The 13,552-nt window shown below is 40.5% G+C and overlaps 1 protein-coding gene across 2 annotated transcripts in view; it reads right to left on the reverse strand.

Annotated features, from left to right (window-relative positions):
* NTRK2 (neurotrophic receptor tyrosine kinase 2) overlaps positions 1-13,552 on the reverse strand; it is a 383,599-nt gene that overhangs the window by 153,058 nt on the left and 216,989 nt on the right. Inside the window, exon 15 of one of the 2 annotated variants that reach the window (XM_027094181.1) lies at positions 5,173-11,693. The exons of the other annotated variant lie outside the window; for it this stretch is intronic. Coding sequence (XP_026949982.1) covers positions 11,665-11,693 — 29 coding nt within the window. The 3' untranslated portion in view covers positions 5,173-11,664. Of the gene's footprint in view, positions 1-5,172; positions 11,694-13,552 lie in introns of those variants that run through there. 2 annotated transcript variants of the gene reach the window in all.

Consider the following 13,552-nt stretch of genomic DNA (forward strand, 5'->3'; position numbering starts at 1 on the left):
CCCAGAGAGTTAAAAAGTACTAGTTAGTCCAAGGGACACATTTCAGGACCGTCAATGCCCTATTTCTTTCCACTGTCCATGGCTAAACTAGGAAGCAAGAGTAGAGGCTTTTCCCATCAGTTTCCTTGCCTCTTAACCACATCCAGCACATATTTTATATATTGTATGTTTAGCTTTGTGACATATCTTTTATGTTTAACATTTTGAGAAGACACTTCAACTCTGAGAAATACAAATAACAGTGCAGTTGCAAAATACCCTGTTTGCACTGAAATATAGTAAATAAATATTTAAAATCGCCCTTACTGGCACTATCCACCATATAATTAGGGTTAAGCATCTGTGATCAATTGTGACTAACAAATTGCTCAAGCATCATAAGCCTTGTGAAGAGACCACAGTTTTATTAAACACTGGAAATTGCATTTTTCCCAGTGGTTGTACTGTAAGATAATGAACTCCCCGTGAGTGGCAGGAGAGATGCAAATTCAATTTTGCACGAGACTCACAAATACCGTGATATATTATGCTGATAGAGACACAGCCTCCATCTAGACAAAATGAAAAAATTTCTTCGTGTTCAGTAAATGTGTGTAATTAAGAAAATATGAAGGACAGCTAATCATCAATATTGCATGCATGCCTGTATCTCCAATCTTATTTTGTAAAAAAATTCTAGTTGAAAGTTGAACCTTGTTCTTCTGGGTTTCAGGTTTCAGTTTTCAAAGGGACTATTGATATTGATGAAACCAGAAGGCACCTTAATCAGGCCCCAAAAATGTGCTAACTTCTCCTTAAATTTTTGCTTTCAACCAAGTGGCATGCCTAGGTTTTAATTTATGAGAGCAGGTTTTATTATACAAATAAGCAGACACTGTCTGGGGGACAAATGTGAAGCAGCTCTGATAGCTTTTATTAATTTATTTGATTTACTCTGGTTTCCCTTACCCAATCTTATTTATGTCAAAGTAAGTTGAAGCAGAATTCATTATGTAGTGAAATCCAATTTGAACACTTTTTATTGGGACATGGTGATTCAATCATTCCTCTCCTTAAATCCCATTATCTCTTCTCACATTATTTGGTACAGATCAAATCACATAAGATGAAATTCCGAAAGAAACTTAAGAACTTGCGGGCGGGAATGAAATAATATCCGAATAATTTCTTATACTATGAATACTAAGTTATACCACAGTTAGCATTCTTATCACTTTGCATTCTAGTAGCATATTTTCTCTGAAGAAAATTAACTGAGTTAGCGAACTTGACTTTCTTAAGTAAACTTTTGAAGTAATCGTAGTTTCTAATTGTCTTGATACAGAATCATCAGAAGCACTGAGTCTAATCTGACCCCATTTGCGCACCTTGACATTTTGTGTATTAAATGGATTGCAAAATTTGCCAAATTCCTACTGACTTTCCTCTTCAAATTGGGGAGTTTAGGAATTCTCAAATTTTGGTAACTTTATAAAAAGTGTTTGTGAAAATATATTTATTTACCTATTTCATTGTGTCAGGTATATTGTTCATACGTAGGGACTCCTCAAGTCATAAATGAATCTAGTTACCAAAGTCCATTTCCACGTTGATTATTTAGAAATGGGAGTCATTTTCTCATGGAGACATTGCAGTTATACTTAGAATGACAAGATTATCCCCTAAATGCCTTTTAAACCCCTGTGCTACCATACCTTCCAAATCACAATTCGTATGCCTTAACCCATCATAAGTTAAATATTTCCACGTTTAGAGACCTCTAAGAGCTCTAAGAGCAGACCAGAGAGGGTAACCAAATTCAGCAATTCAAATGGAAAGGTTGCCTAACTTCTGCTCCTAACAGAATCAGAGGAGAATTTAACTTATTAGCCATGTCAGATGCCTGGTGAAGTAGAGACGTATTTTTCTCCCAAAGCTACAGTACAGTTACAAGCACAGCAAATACACTTATCCATTCATGTGTTCCTTCAGTTATTCACCACATGTTAATTATGCAATGTCCTGGGTACCGTTCTAAGAGCTGGAGATGCCAAAGCACTTGTTTGTCCATTGAACAGTCTGTGGTTAGAAACTTACACAATTGTCAATAAGTCTTTCCATCTGCGATTTTCAATATCATTCGATGACTACTGCCACTCAATTCCCGGGTAAGATGTGACTTCCTGATTATACACATTCATCATCCGACAAAGACGTATGATTATACAGGCTGAACCAAATCTGAACTTTCATCCTCATCCCCTCTATGCCGCCCTATCTGGGAGTTTCTTTGTTAAAGATTTCACACAGTATCATTAGTCAGAGATTTGTTTGATTTCATTTCATTAGGAAACTTTTCCATATTGGCAAATGGTAGGTACAAGCAAAACACACACAATACTTATTCCAGGGTAAGCAAAAGACTCATCAAATTCTCTTTGGAAATATTTCAACTCTGCTTGTGTGAAGTCTGATCCTCTGTAGTCTCTCCAAGCCGCTCTCGGGCTGCATCTTAACAAACACTAAAGGGCTGCCCAAGCTTTACAGCTTTGTACTGTTACAGGCATGGGTGTCTAGGGGGCCTAGAAGTCTCCAACAAACAATAGTTTGATTGTAACCTTATTTGTTATGGTGGCCTTTGAACGGCAACTGAATAATTCATACCCCGAACTCTGGTCTTTTCTAAGTTATTAAGATAATTAAGAGAGTAAAACATTGGGTCAGAAAAGAATTTATTCATTTTGGCTAACCTCCCCATTTCTAATTCATCTGCACTCGTCATGCGCAGTGAGGCATTGCTATGTGATGTTTTGGGGGAGCACGTGTTACTCTACTTACTACAAGATTACCATGAAGTCACACTTACAAATCTGTGGGTGTACGTGCCCCTGTGACAAAGTAGATACCTTAGAATATCAGCTCCCTGCCCTTATGAAGCTCCTGATGCATGCTCTTCCCGTGGAAGAAATGCCACTTACCAAAGGTGATTCTTGTTTTTTAAAAAGACTCCTTAAAGGCTAAATATCTATAAGAATCTTGACCCCTTTCGAGTAGGCAATTTGGAAACATGGACCTTTGCATGGAAAATGAAAACAATGAGTCATAGAGGGTAAGCCAGAAAAGTGACTTGTCTGTCCTACAAGATGTTCACACATGGCTGGCATTGAAATTGGTTGTCTGTAGAATGGTTATCGAGAAGGCAGTATTAGCCTGTGTCCTCTTGGTCTCCCTGGAACAGGGTGACCCAGGCAGATGCTGTGGGTGCTTTAACCCTCGCAATACTGGTTTACAAACCTCAGTAAATGTGTGCACTTCATCTGGCTCCTAAAACTCTTGGTACTCTTTGAACTCTGTCTTTGGAGAGATAGACATCAAGTTCACCTAGGAAAAGTGATGTGCTTATCTCAGAGGAGTGAAGGTGTCCAAGAAAGAGTCAGAGATCTATGATATAGGATTCTTTTCCTAGGGTTTTCTGAAATAAAACAAAAAAGGCCAACATTTTAGAGTGGGTTGGGGTGGGGGAAGAGGGATTTTACATGGTTTTAACCAGAAAAAATAAAAATAAGAGTTTATCATTCATGATTATTTAGTACTTCTGGTAACGACTCCATTGAGAAGACCTCCCTAGTGACCCCTGTGTCAACCCTTACATTAGAGACTGGGCCCGGGGTCAGCCTACTACTGGCTCCTTTCTCCCCAGCAATAAACCCACTCCCCGCTGTCTGGCACGACCCTGGCTGCATGTTTGAAGGTTAATACCCTCAGCCTACCTTGATAAGCCCACATGAAAGGTACAACACCAACATTACAATTCCTCTTGCAGAGTTTCAAAATTGCTCCATGCTATTTTTGGAAAAGATCAGCAGCGCACTCAGCTGGAAAGAGCCCCAGACTTCAGGGAGGCCGACTGGGGACTGAACAGAAACTCCCCCACATTGGGGCTGTAATTTGGGTTCATTAGTTTTCCTCTCAAGCTCTCCAAGCCTTAGTTTTCTCATCTATAAAACAGAGTAATAATATCTATCCTGCAGTGCTGACAGGGCTTCCTCTTTTTTTTTTTTTTTTTTTTTAATGTGAAAATGCAACTCATAAGGCCTGGCACATAAAAGGCATTTGATATTGGTTGTTTAAAATAATCAAAAATGCACACATTACAAAAGGGGCTCATGACATTAAGGAATAGGCTAAGTGAAAATGGAATATTTTAAATCTCAAAGAGTATATATCTCTAACTTAGCAAATCTAACACTACAACTCCAAATGTGGGGAAATGAAGCAATATCTAATATATATTTTAATTTCACTTATATTTAAAAATTTTATCCAATTTTTCCCTAGATTAATTCTCAAATTTGCTAAGAAGATCCCTGGACCCTCCTATCCTTTCTGCCTTTTTAAAAGACTCTCTCTTGCTCTCTCTTTTCTTGTCTTTCTTTCTTTTCTTCTTTCTTTTCTTTTTTTTTTTTCTTTTTTTTTTTGTGGCAGTCTTGATTCATTTCCTCACTCTGGAGAGTCACATACAGAAAAAAGGCCATCAGAAGATGAGAGTGCCCATCTATGCAGATATTTCAGCAGATAGCACAGAATGGTTAGTGCCAGGGATGCTGAGCCTGGCTGAGCAAAAGGGAGTCAGAGAAATGTATCTCCAGGGGCAGATGGAATGGAGGGAGGAAGGACAATTAGGCCAGGAATGCAGGAAAGGAGAGAAGACCGAAAGCTAATCAACCCAGCAGCTAATGTATACAAAACAGAGCTTTGCAAAGGCCAGAGGTTTACACAAGATCCTGGCCAAAAGGAGCCTGAGTCCAGGGCCAAGCTAGGGTGAGGGGAGTGAGATTCTTTGCCTTGTGCACAAAATTTAAGGGAGCACCACAAATTCAGTAATCGACATGAATAATGTTTTATTTTTTCCCTTTATTTAAATTATTTTTTTATTGAGGTATAGTTGATGTACAATATCATATGTTTCAGGTGTACAATATAGCGACTCACAATTTTTAAAGATTATATTCCATTTATAGTTAATATAAAATATCAAAACATTATGAATAATGTTTTAATGTAATATTAAAAAAATAAAATTTAACAAAAACATCTATGAAGAAAAAAACTTGAAATTTCAAATAACGACAGTATTTGACCTTGAATTTGTAGCACTCACCTCACCCTAATCCCCACCCTCTCAATCCTGTCTTAATTAAAAATTTTTAAATTTTCTTCATAGATTTCTTTCATTAATTTTTGGCTTTTAAAATATTGCATTGAAATATGATTTACCTTGATGGCTGAGTTTGTTGGTGCCCCTTTAAATTCTGCACTTTAACTGAGGGCCTCCCCACATTACCCTAATCCTGGCCCTGCTGGGTGCAGAGGGGGCTGCTTGGGAGCTAAATGGGAATCAGCGGGACAACTTCTAGGAGGCTGTCTGTAGTGCCTTTAGGAATCCCAACACTGAATTATATTCTCAAGTTTATGTAAAAATAATTATTAGTAGGTGATAAAAAGTAGGCAATGGAGACCATTAATCTGACACTCTTGTCTTTATTGGTGTATGAGTTTGGTTCTGACTGATCAACTACATCACAAATTCCAATACAACAGATCTCATTTCCATCAGCGTGTCTGTATAATAAAGATTTCCAAGCTCTATTATCATTTATACATATGTGTGGACAAGCCCTGGAGGTTCTGAACATAGTAAAAGAATGCAGGTCATGTTTCAGGTCCACTCTCTTCAAACATAAGAGAGGGAAATAAAGTTAAGCAACACGTAGCAGTCAACAGAGACCCCTCCGTCTCCCACCTCTGCAGATCGTGGTGCAGCATCAGAGGGAGATGCCGTGCTGAGACCAGCACGGCAAAGCAGCAGGCAGGTGCCCAGCAAGCGGTAAGGGGTTCATTGCTTGTCATGGGGAAGCAGGGAGACCTCCGAGAGAGGACCACGCTGGGTGCCCGTTAGCAGAAGGATCTGCTTGGGGAATGTCATCCATACCAATCCACACAAGCCCCCTCTTTCCAAAAGTGGGCAGAAGGTGTGAAGACCATATGGATTCACCCCCAACCTCACAACCCCCTCCCATAGCTTGGCCCCCATGCAGAAGCTTGGCCCTCGAAAACACAGATCTCTTCTACAAGAACAAAAGAAGGCCCTGGGTTGTTAACGCCAAGGACTGTACCCATGCATCAGTCATTAGACCCCATTCGGGCTAAGATCCACTTTAATTTAAAACTTGGGATGCAATGTGCAGGAAACAGCAGAGAGTATACACAAGCCCAGAGGAGACGCATGACTCAGGAAGTGAGTGATAAGGTCACTCCCTTTGCTACTTGGCCGTTGTCTTCTTCCTCAAAGCTCAGGAGTTCAGGAATCTAAAGCAGAGCTCCCCATCATCAAAATGTTACTAAGAAAATGAGAGTTTTCCTCTTCCAAAACCAATGTTGATAAAGGTCTAGGTAGGGCTCAAGGAAAACTAAAACCTTATATGTACACAAAGGTATGTTAGTCAAAACTAAGGCTCTGAAGAGGGAGAGAAATATCCTAAAAGTGAACAGCACTTGGAAAAGAAGAAAATGGTCCTCTCAAAATAAGGCTTAAGCAGTGAGACAGAATCGTAACTGCTTCTCTGGATATCAGGAAATGGCATTAATGGAACTAGGAACTTGGATGAAATGTCATCATTAGCATCATGGTTCCTGAACCCTAATATATAGAGAAAAGGAGGGAAGATGACAGAATGAGACGGGCAAAAAAGGACTTGATGTTTATGGGTCAGAGGAAGTAAAGCCAGGATAGAGACAATGTGAGGCCAATTAGTCCAGCTAGCCGGAGTACTCTATTAATAGAAAGTAAGACTAGGTCCCTGGGTAACCAGTTAGCTTCTCTCTGTTCATTAGCAACTCACTCGTAAAAAGCAAACTCCTTTCAGGAGCAAGGGTGGGGATCGGTAGTGGGTATGAGAGTATAAACATCTGAAAATCCATCATTCTTTCAGGAAAACATGTGAGATGGCTACTCAGTGGTGTCACCTCTGCTTATTTTATAAGCAGATATATCATGTAATCTCCTCTAAGGAAAGCATTCCATAATATGGAGACTAGCTCTTTTGATATAATTAGATAGTGTGGGATGGTATCCTGTCCCCTCTATATCAACCACTTATTGGAACATTAGGAATATTGCACTTAGTCTAAATGCCATCATTATCTCATAATGACCTGGGTTCTACTTTAATGCACCCAGAAGGTCAATGGCATGGTTAAATAAATGTGCTAAATAATAGCAACAGGGTAAAAAGCATGTTGATGTCTACCCATACTTATAACGTATATAGTAACTGATAAGCATAATAGAGAAACTAGGCATTAGATTATTGTTTCCTTTCTAGAATTCTTCCCAACCCCTTTGGTTCAAAGTCGCACAAATCTAATCTCTTACAAATCATAGGAAAATATGTGTTCTGAACTCATTTTTAGAACCTATCAACTTTAATATTACTGTGCAAAATGCCAACTCTGAAATACTCCTGTATGTCATACTATTGATAGAAGTCCCCTGGCCAGAACCCCAGCTTGGGCCTTGATGCCTGAGACATGAGAAGAGGAAGCATTTCATGAGGGGAGGACTGGAGAATATTAGGCTACTGACTCCATCAAGTTTAGGTGAGGCTGAATGATTAAGGGGAGATTCCAATTCATCAGAGGTCCTTGCACAGCCGAGGAATCCTGGGTGGAAGAAAAGGCATCTCTAAATAGTGAGAATCATATCAGATGTAACCAGACTGGCCCTTTCAGATCCAGCACGCTTGGCTCTCTGAAAGGGGCTACCCAGCTGGGGTGAAGAACTGGGGGCAAAAACTGATCATCTGCTCCAGCGGAGCAGACGACTACATTTGGAGTCATCCAGAGAGCTGACCCTAAACTGGAGTGCTCAGCCTGCCTTGGCAGATCCGGGACCCTTTTGCTCCCTGAGTCCTCCAGGCCCATAACACAAGGCTCGTCTCCTCTGTGACACTCACCCTGGAAAAGCTAAGCTCCTCTGGATTCACGGTCCCTCGAAACCCGACCTGCCATGGCCAGTCCAGCCCAGCTCTGTCTTAATCCCCATGCATCACCAAGCAAATAGAAAATCTGACACTGACAATAATATACCCAGCGAGCCTCCTATGGACCTTCCAACACAATTCACCCAAGACAAGCCTTTACTATAGAAATATGAACAAAGCCCAGTACAAATAAAGGCCAGGGTACAAGTGGTTAGACTTTATATCACAGGAGGTTAAAAGGACACTCATAAGATGAGGAAGTTGGATATCCAAAGGATATTATCAACAATTATCTCTGTTGGAATTATAGATGAGTTTTTATTTCATCTTTGTTTCTTACGTTTTCCAAATTTCCAACTACAACCTATATTATTTATTTTAAAGAATCACATTTTAGGGTATCTGCAGGCATTTTGGGTAAGGAGGACTTAATTCTGTCTTAGTAGCAGAAATCATCAGAGCTATACCAACTAGGGTGACCAATCCATTATCATTTGCCCAGGACTGTCCCAGTTTTAAAACTGAAAGTTTTGCAGCCTAAGAACCTCCTCAGCCCTGCGGGTGGAGGGGAGGTCACTGTGATACTGACATGTCCTTCTCCTTTGAGCCACAAATGCCGCCTTCTAATTTTTCCCTCCCTGAGGGAGCCCAAGCATTCAGAAACACACAGCATCTTCTCAGCCAAAGGGAGCCGGCTCAGACAGAGGGCAGCGTGGACTCAGGAACCCTTTGGGCTGCTGTCTCCATCTCAGGAAGCAGCTTTCCTCCTAGAGGCTGAGCTCAAGGAGTGAGACTGCCTTTGTGCTTGGTTATCAGGTTGAACTAAGCAGATCTCTCTCCAATTCTTTCCTGTCCGTGGTGTGGAGCAAATTCATCTTACATGCCTTTCAAGAGAAGTAACAACTACCAAGAAAAACAGCAAACAAATAAACAAGTACAACATCGTGAATGAAAGGCAGCATGGCTGCACTTCATAAGGAGAGCTGGCATAATGACTAATCTGAGAAGATCCCAACCATGGTGGCTTACCCTCTCTGGCTGGCAGAATTAGCAAAGGCAGAGAAAACTTCACAAGGAGAAAACCTGCACTCTGTTACATTAGCTGCCATGAAGAATTGAACTGTGAGCGAGCATCGCATCCAAGAAAAACTCCCGTTCTTTCATGTCTCCTTAACGACAGGGAGCATTCAGTGTTCAAAGCATCTGGGTAGCAGGAGCTGCTTAGCAACATAAGAGGTTCCTCTGCATATGTGTTTGCTGAGCTGGTCCTGGTCCCCAATCTGCTGGCACGTGCAAGAGTGACCAACCAGATACCAAAATGGGGGTGCATTTGATAGATTCATCATGCTGGTATCCGCTCTCCAGTTGGGCTGGGCGTTGGGAAATACCCAGAAGAAATGCAGTAGCATCCTGCATCTGCCTGCATGCTTCCAGCACATCACTGATGATTTGGTGAAAGTGGACTGAACTGTCTGATGTGTGAGGGGTGCATAATTCCCTCTTGGTTGGCCGATAATGTGGAAGTAAAATCAGAATACCATTGTGAGTGTCTCCCTGATCTAAATCTATAATTGTTTTTCCCTTTTAGTCATTAAATGTAAGGTGGACTGTTTTCTCTAAGAGGTCTAGGTACCCTGTAACTGGGTGGTATTTCTTTTTTGATAACAAATAATGTCACCCAGCGGTCAAATGCTAATAGAATGATGTCTCTTATTTTACTTAGTTGTAAATGTGCTTGAAACTGGTTTCCTAACAAATCTCCTTCTCAATAGAGTTTGTAACATGGCTTACGTTTTACGTGTAATTGTGCAGCATGTATTCGTTTCCTTTCTTCGAGGGAACTCAAGTTGCTTTTTTTTCAGCATTATTTGATAGCTTCTTACCACATCCTCTGGAGTTGAAAGGAGAATATAGTATCAAGCTGTTATAGCTGGCAATGGGGGACTATGGCATCAAGAGACAGAATTGGACTGGGACCTACAGAGGCTGAGCAACGTGCCATGAAGACCCCCATGAAACGAGTCGTCAGCCCACCGTGCCATAAATGAAGCAATTTCTAAGGATCCTAAAATAACCGCATTCTCTCGCCCCTAACACTCATGCTGGGCAAAACAGACTTAGGTTATTTTTAAAGTGCAGGCCATGGCCTTCAAAGGGATATAAACAGTTCCCAAAGCAGTTATTGTTTGGCCAATTAAATACTTAGAAGAAAACATACTTTTGAAAGACAAAATTAGTAGGCAAAGGACCTAGGAAAGTGCTATAGCAATTGTTTCTGCCTGTTTTTACTTCCATCAAATGGACCATCAAAATGGACCGTGGGCACAGATTGCACTGAAGTTCAAAGATAACCTCTGATAACTCTCATCCCTTGATATAACGAGCTCCTGAGGTCTTGGATATGATTCAGAATTTTTGCTCATGTGTACCCAAAGTAATGTCACAAATATTTTCAAAACCTCTGCAGTTCTGTGAAAAATACCACTTCCATTCCCTCCCCTGGTTGGTAACACAATGACAGGGTGGGTATGGCAGTTAAGGGGCGCAAGAGGGGTGTCCTGTGTGATCTTTTCAACTACTGTTAAAACACTCCCTCCCTTTATTATATTTAATCTCCTTAGTCTTAGCTGGTCTATGAATCTGTGCTTATCTACATAGTTGCCTAATAAGCATGTAACCAATGGGAAAACACACACACGAACATATACACACACGTGAACGATAATACTTGAAGTATGGCACACGCTGCAGGAAGTCAATAAACATCCATTTCATTGGAAATGGAATTAAAGTGGAAAAAAGTCAGAATTCCTTATCTGCATCTGCCACAGAGTTACTAGCCCTAGATATACACAGAGGGCATGCGCTGTAAGAACAAACACATACAGTATGTATTTCAGGACAATTCTCATTTAATTTAGGCCCTCCGCCTAGGACCCTAGCTAATTTACAAGGCTGCTCTAGGAAAGACACAATTCTAGGGATGACAATGAGTCTATGGCATTTGCTTTTCCTGCAGGGGAAGCTATAACGCGTTCCCACCCTTCAAGAGAACCCAAGATTGATGATTCGGGGGTTTTGCTGGTTAGAGTGGTTTTTTTTCTCTTTCTTTCTTTCTTTCTTTTTCTTTCTTTCTTTTTCTTTCTTTCTTTCTTTCTTTTTTTTCCAGCTCAGAAGGTGTGTTTCCATTGTACCCTGTCAAAAATGTTCTTAGCAGTCAAGGAGAGGATAGCAGCACAGCTGCCCTTGAGCCGGGTTGGTCAGTCCTACTGGGAAAACACCCCGTGCGGACAGATGATGTGGTTTTCAGACACGTCTACACAGACTAGTTGAATTAAAGACCAACTCCAGCCTTGATGTTGCTGAGCTCCTCAGCTCCATCTCGCCATCCTGATTGATCGAGGAGATGGGTCTATAGTTAGAGTGGCATAGCACTTTGAGGGTTTAGTCATTAGAGCACACTGCTTTCTCTTGGGAAGGCAACTTCTTGCTTGGCTAGGTTTTGGAAGCTAAGGAGTGACGTCAAGTTGTTCTCTGGCCAGAATTTGCAGATAACCATAGAACTCTTCTCCTCCATCAGGCATGGATTTAGCCTCCTTTAGTTCCTGCAGTGACACAGGAGCCTCCAAATACCAAATTATTATCAGGCGGTCTTGGGGGAACCTCTGGGCCCTGCAATAAAGTAGACAGACTTGCTATTGGAAAGTGCTCAGGAGCAATTCAGCCCTGTTCAGATTGTTCTAAAATCCTGCAAACAACCTCTGGACTTTGTAAATGAAAACCTCACATAGCTCCTGAGAGTGAAAAATTACTTAGGGGGATAAAATTTATCATCATCCTTCACTCAAATGATCTTACACATCATTTAAAGAAATATGGTTTAATCATGATTTTTTGTTTGTTTGTTGTTCTGTTTTTAGAGCAAAGCTACACGAGCAGGGAGGCTGTATTACTTTTGGACAAGCCATTTCTGAGCATTGTCTGTAAAATAAGGTGTATGTATTCATTGATCTTTAAGGTCACAAACAGTTGGTGGATTGTGGACCAAATCTGACTCTGCTGATGTATTTTGTTGGTTCCACCCAGCGTTTTAAACCTTGGAGAATTCACATAAAATATAAAATGCCTGCTCTCTCTGGAAAACTTGGAGTATCTGGTAATACCAAGCCCACATGCCATCATGACCTTCACTATACCGTATCATCTTTCTGATCTAGCCTGTTTCTCTCAAATTGACCTGCCCGATCCTTGTCAGGGTTTAGGATCCTTGCTCTAAGCTATGCTATCATAGTGCACTGTGATTATACGATGAAGTCCTTCACCACTGGCCTCCCCAAGGAGACTCCCTGAGGGCAAGGAACATGCCATCATTATGACCGAATTTCCAATTCTTAGTATTGTGGGAATATTGTGGGTAGCCAATAAATAGGCAATGAATTGAACTTCACCTTCTGCATTAGATTCTTACAGTTCAGTGAAATAAGCTGGGATCACTGTTTGTAAGAGCACACATATAAAGCCAACATCTTTGAATAGCAGGCAGCTTTAGGAAAGAGAAGTAAAAGCGCTGGTCTGTGACCCAAGCCTCTGATGGATCCAGGGCTTGGTGGTGTACTGTCTATGTGATATTTTACTTTAAGCACATGGGAAAAATGCCATACTTTTTCTGAGAGCTTCTTAAATTTGTTTTTCAGATGTAACCTATCCAACTTCTTGGAAGAGCCCTTCTTTAGAGATTGGTTGTAAAAATACTTCATGGGAATAACTTAACTGAAAGCTAAGCTCCCGAAATATCATGGGTCTATAGCAACAGATCCCTCTGTACATCAGATCTATGCATTTTGAAATATTTAAATTTCTGAACGACTACAATTAGGATCTTCAAAGAAAGGATTTTTTGTTAAAGGCTTATTTCTGCTAAACTTGCTATCTAAATCTATTTAAACTGGCTAACATGTTGTTAAAAATACATCTAGCAAAGTCTACACAGGCAAATTTAATAGGAAAGGACCCAATGTAAAAGGGTCAATGTAAAAGGTCCTCTATACTTGTTACCAGTCTGTTAGTAATTAATATTTCAGCAATATATAGCCATATCTGGTCAACATCTGGCCAACATCAAAGGCACATCATGTCCCATGCTACGAAGATGTAGTTCAACAAGTATAGTTTCTGCTCTCTAGGAGCTTACAATCTAACCTAATCAAGACTAGAGAGACATACACCAGAGTGGTCATACTCAGGACTTCACAAAAGGCAACAGATACATTGAAGATAAAGATAAAAAGTATGGGGTAAAGGATGGCATTTAAGAAAGGGTAGAGGGAATGAGAGAAGTAAATTGCTTCTTCATTCCCATTTCTTTGAAAAAGGATTTATGGAAGATGTGTTATTTTAAGTGTTCTTAAAATCATGAAAGAGCATATGGCTTGATGCTTGGAAGAAATAAAACTTCTTCTGATATAAGATACTAAGTGATTGAGAACACTGAGCCAGTAAGGACTGCTGAGTGAAGGACCCAACAAGACTTT

The sequence above is a fragment of the Aethalodelphis obliquidens genome, unplaced genomic scaffold (assembly GCF_003676395.1).
Source record: "Aethalodelphis obliquidens isolate GAN/ISIS:26980383/991018 unplaced genomic scaffold, ASM367639v1 scaffold88, whole genome shotgun sequence".
NCBI classification, from domain to species: Eukaryota; Metazoa; Chordata; class Mammalia; order Artiodactyla; family Delphinidae; genus Aethalodelphis; species Aethalodelphis obliquidens.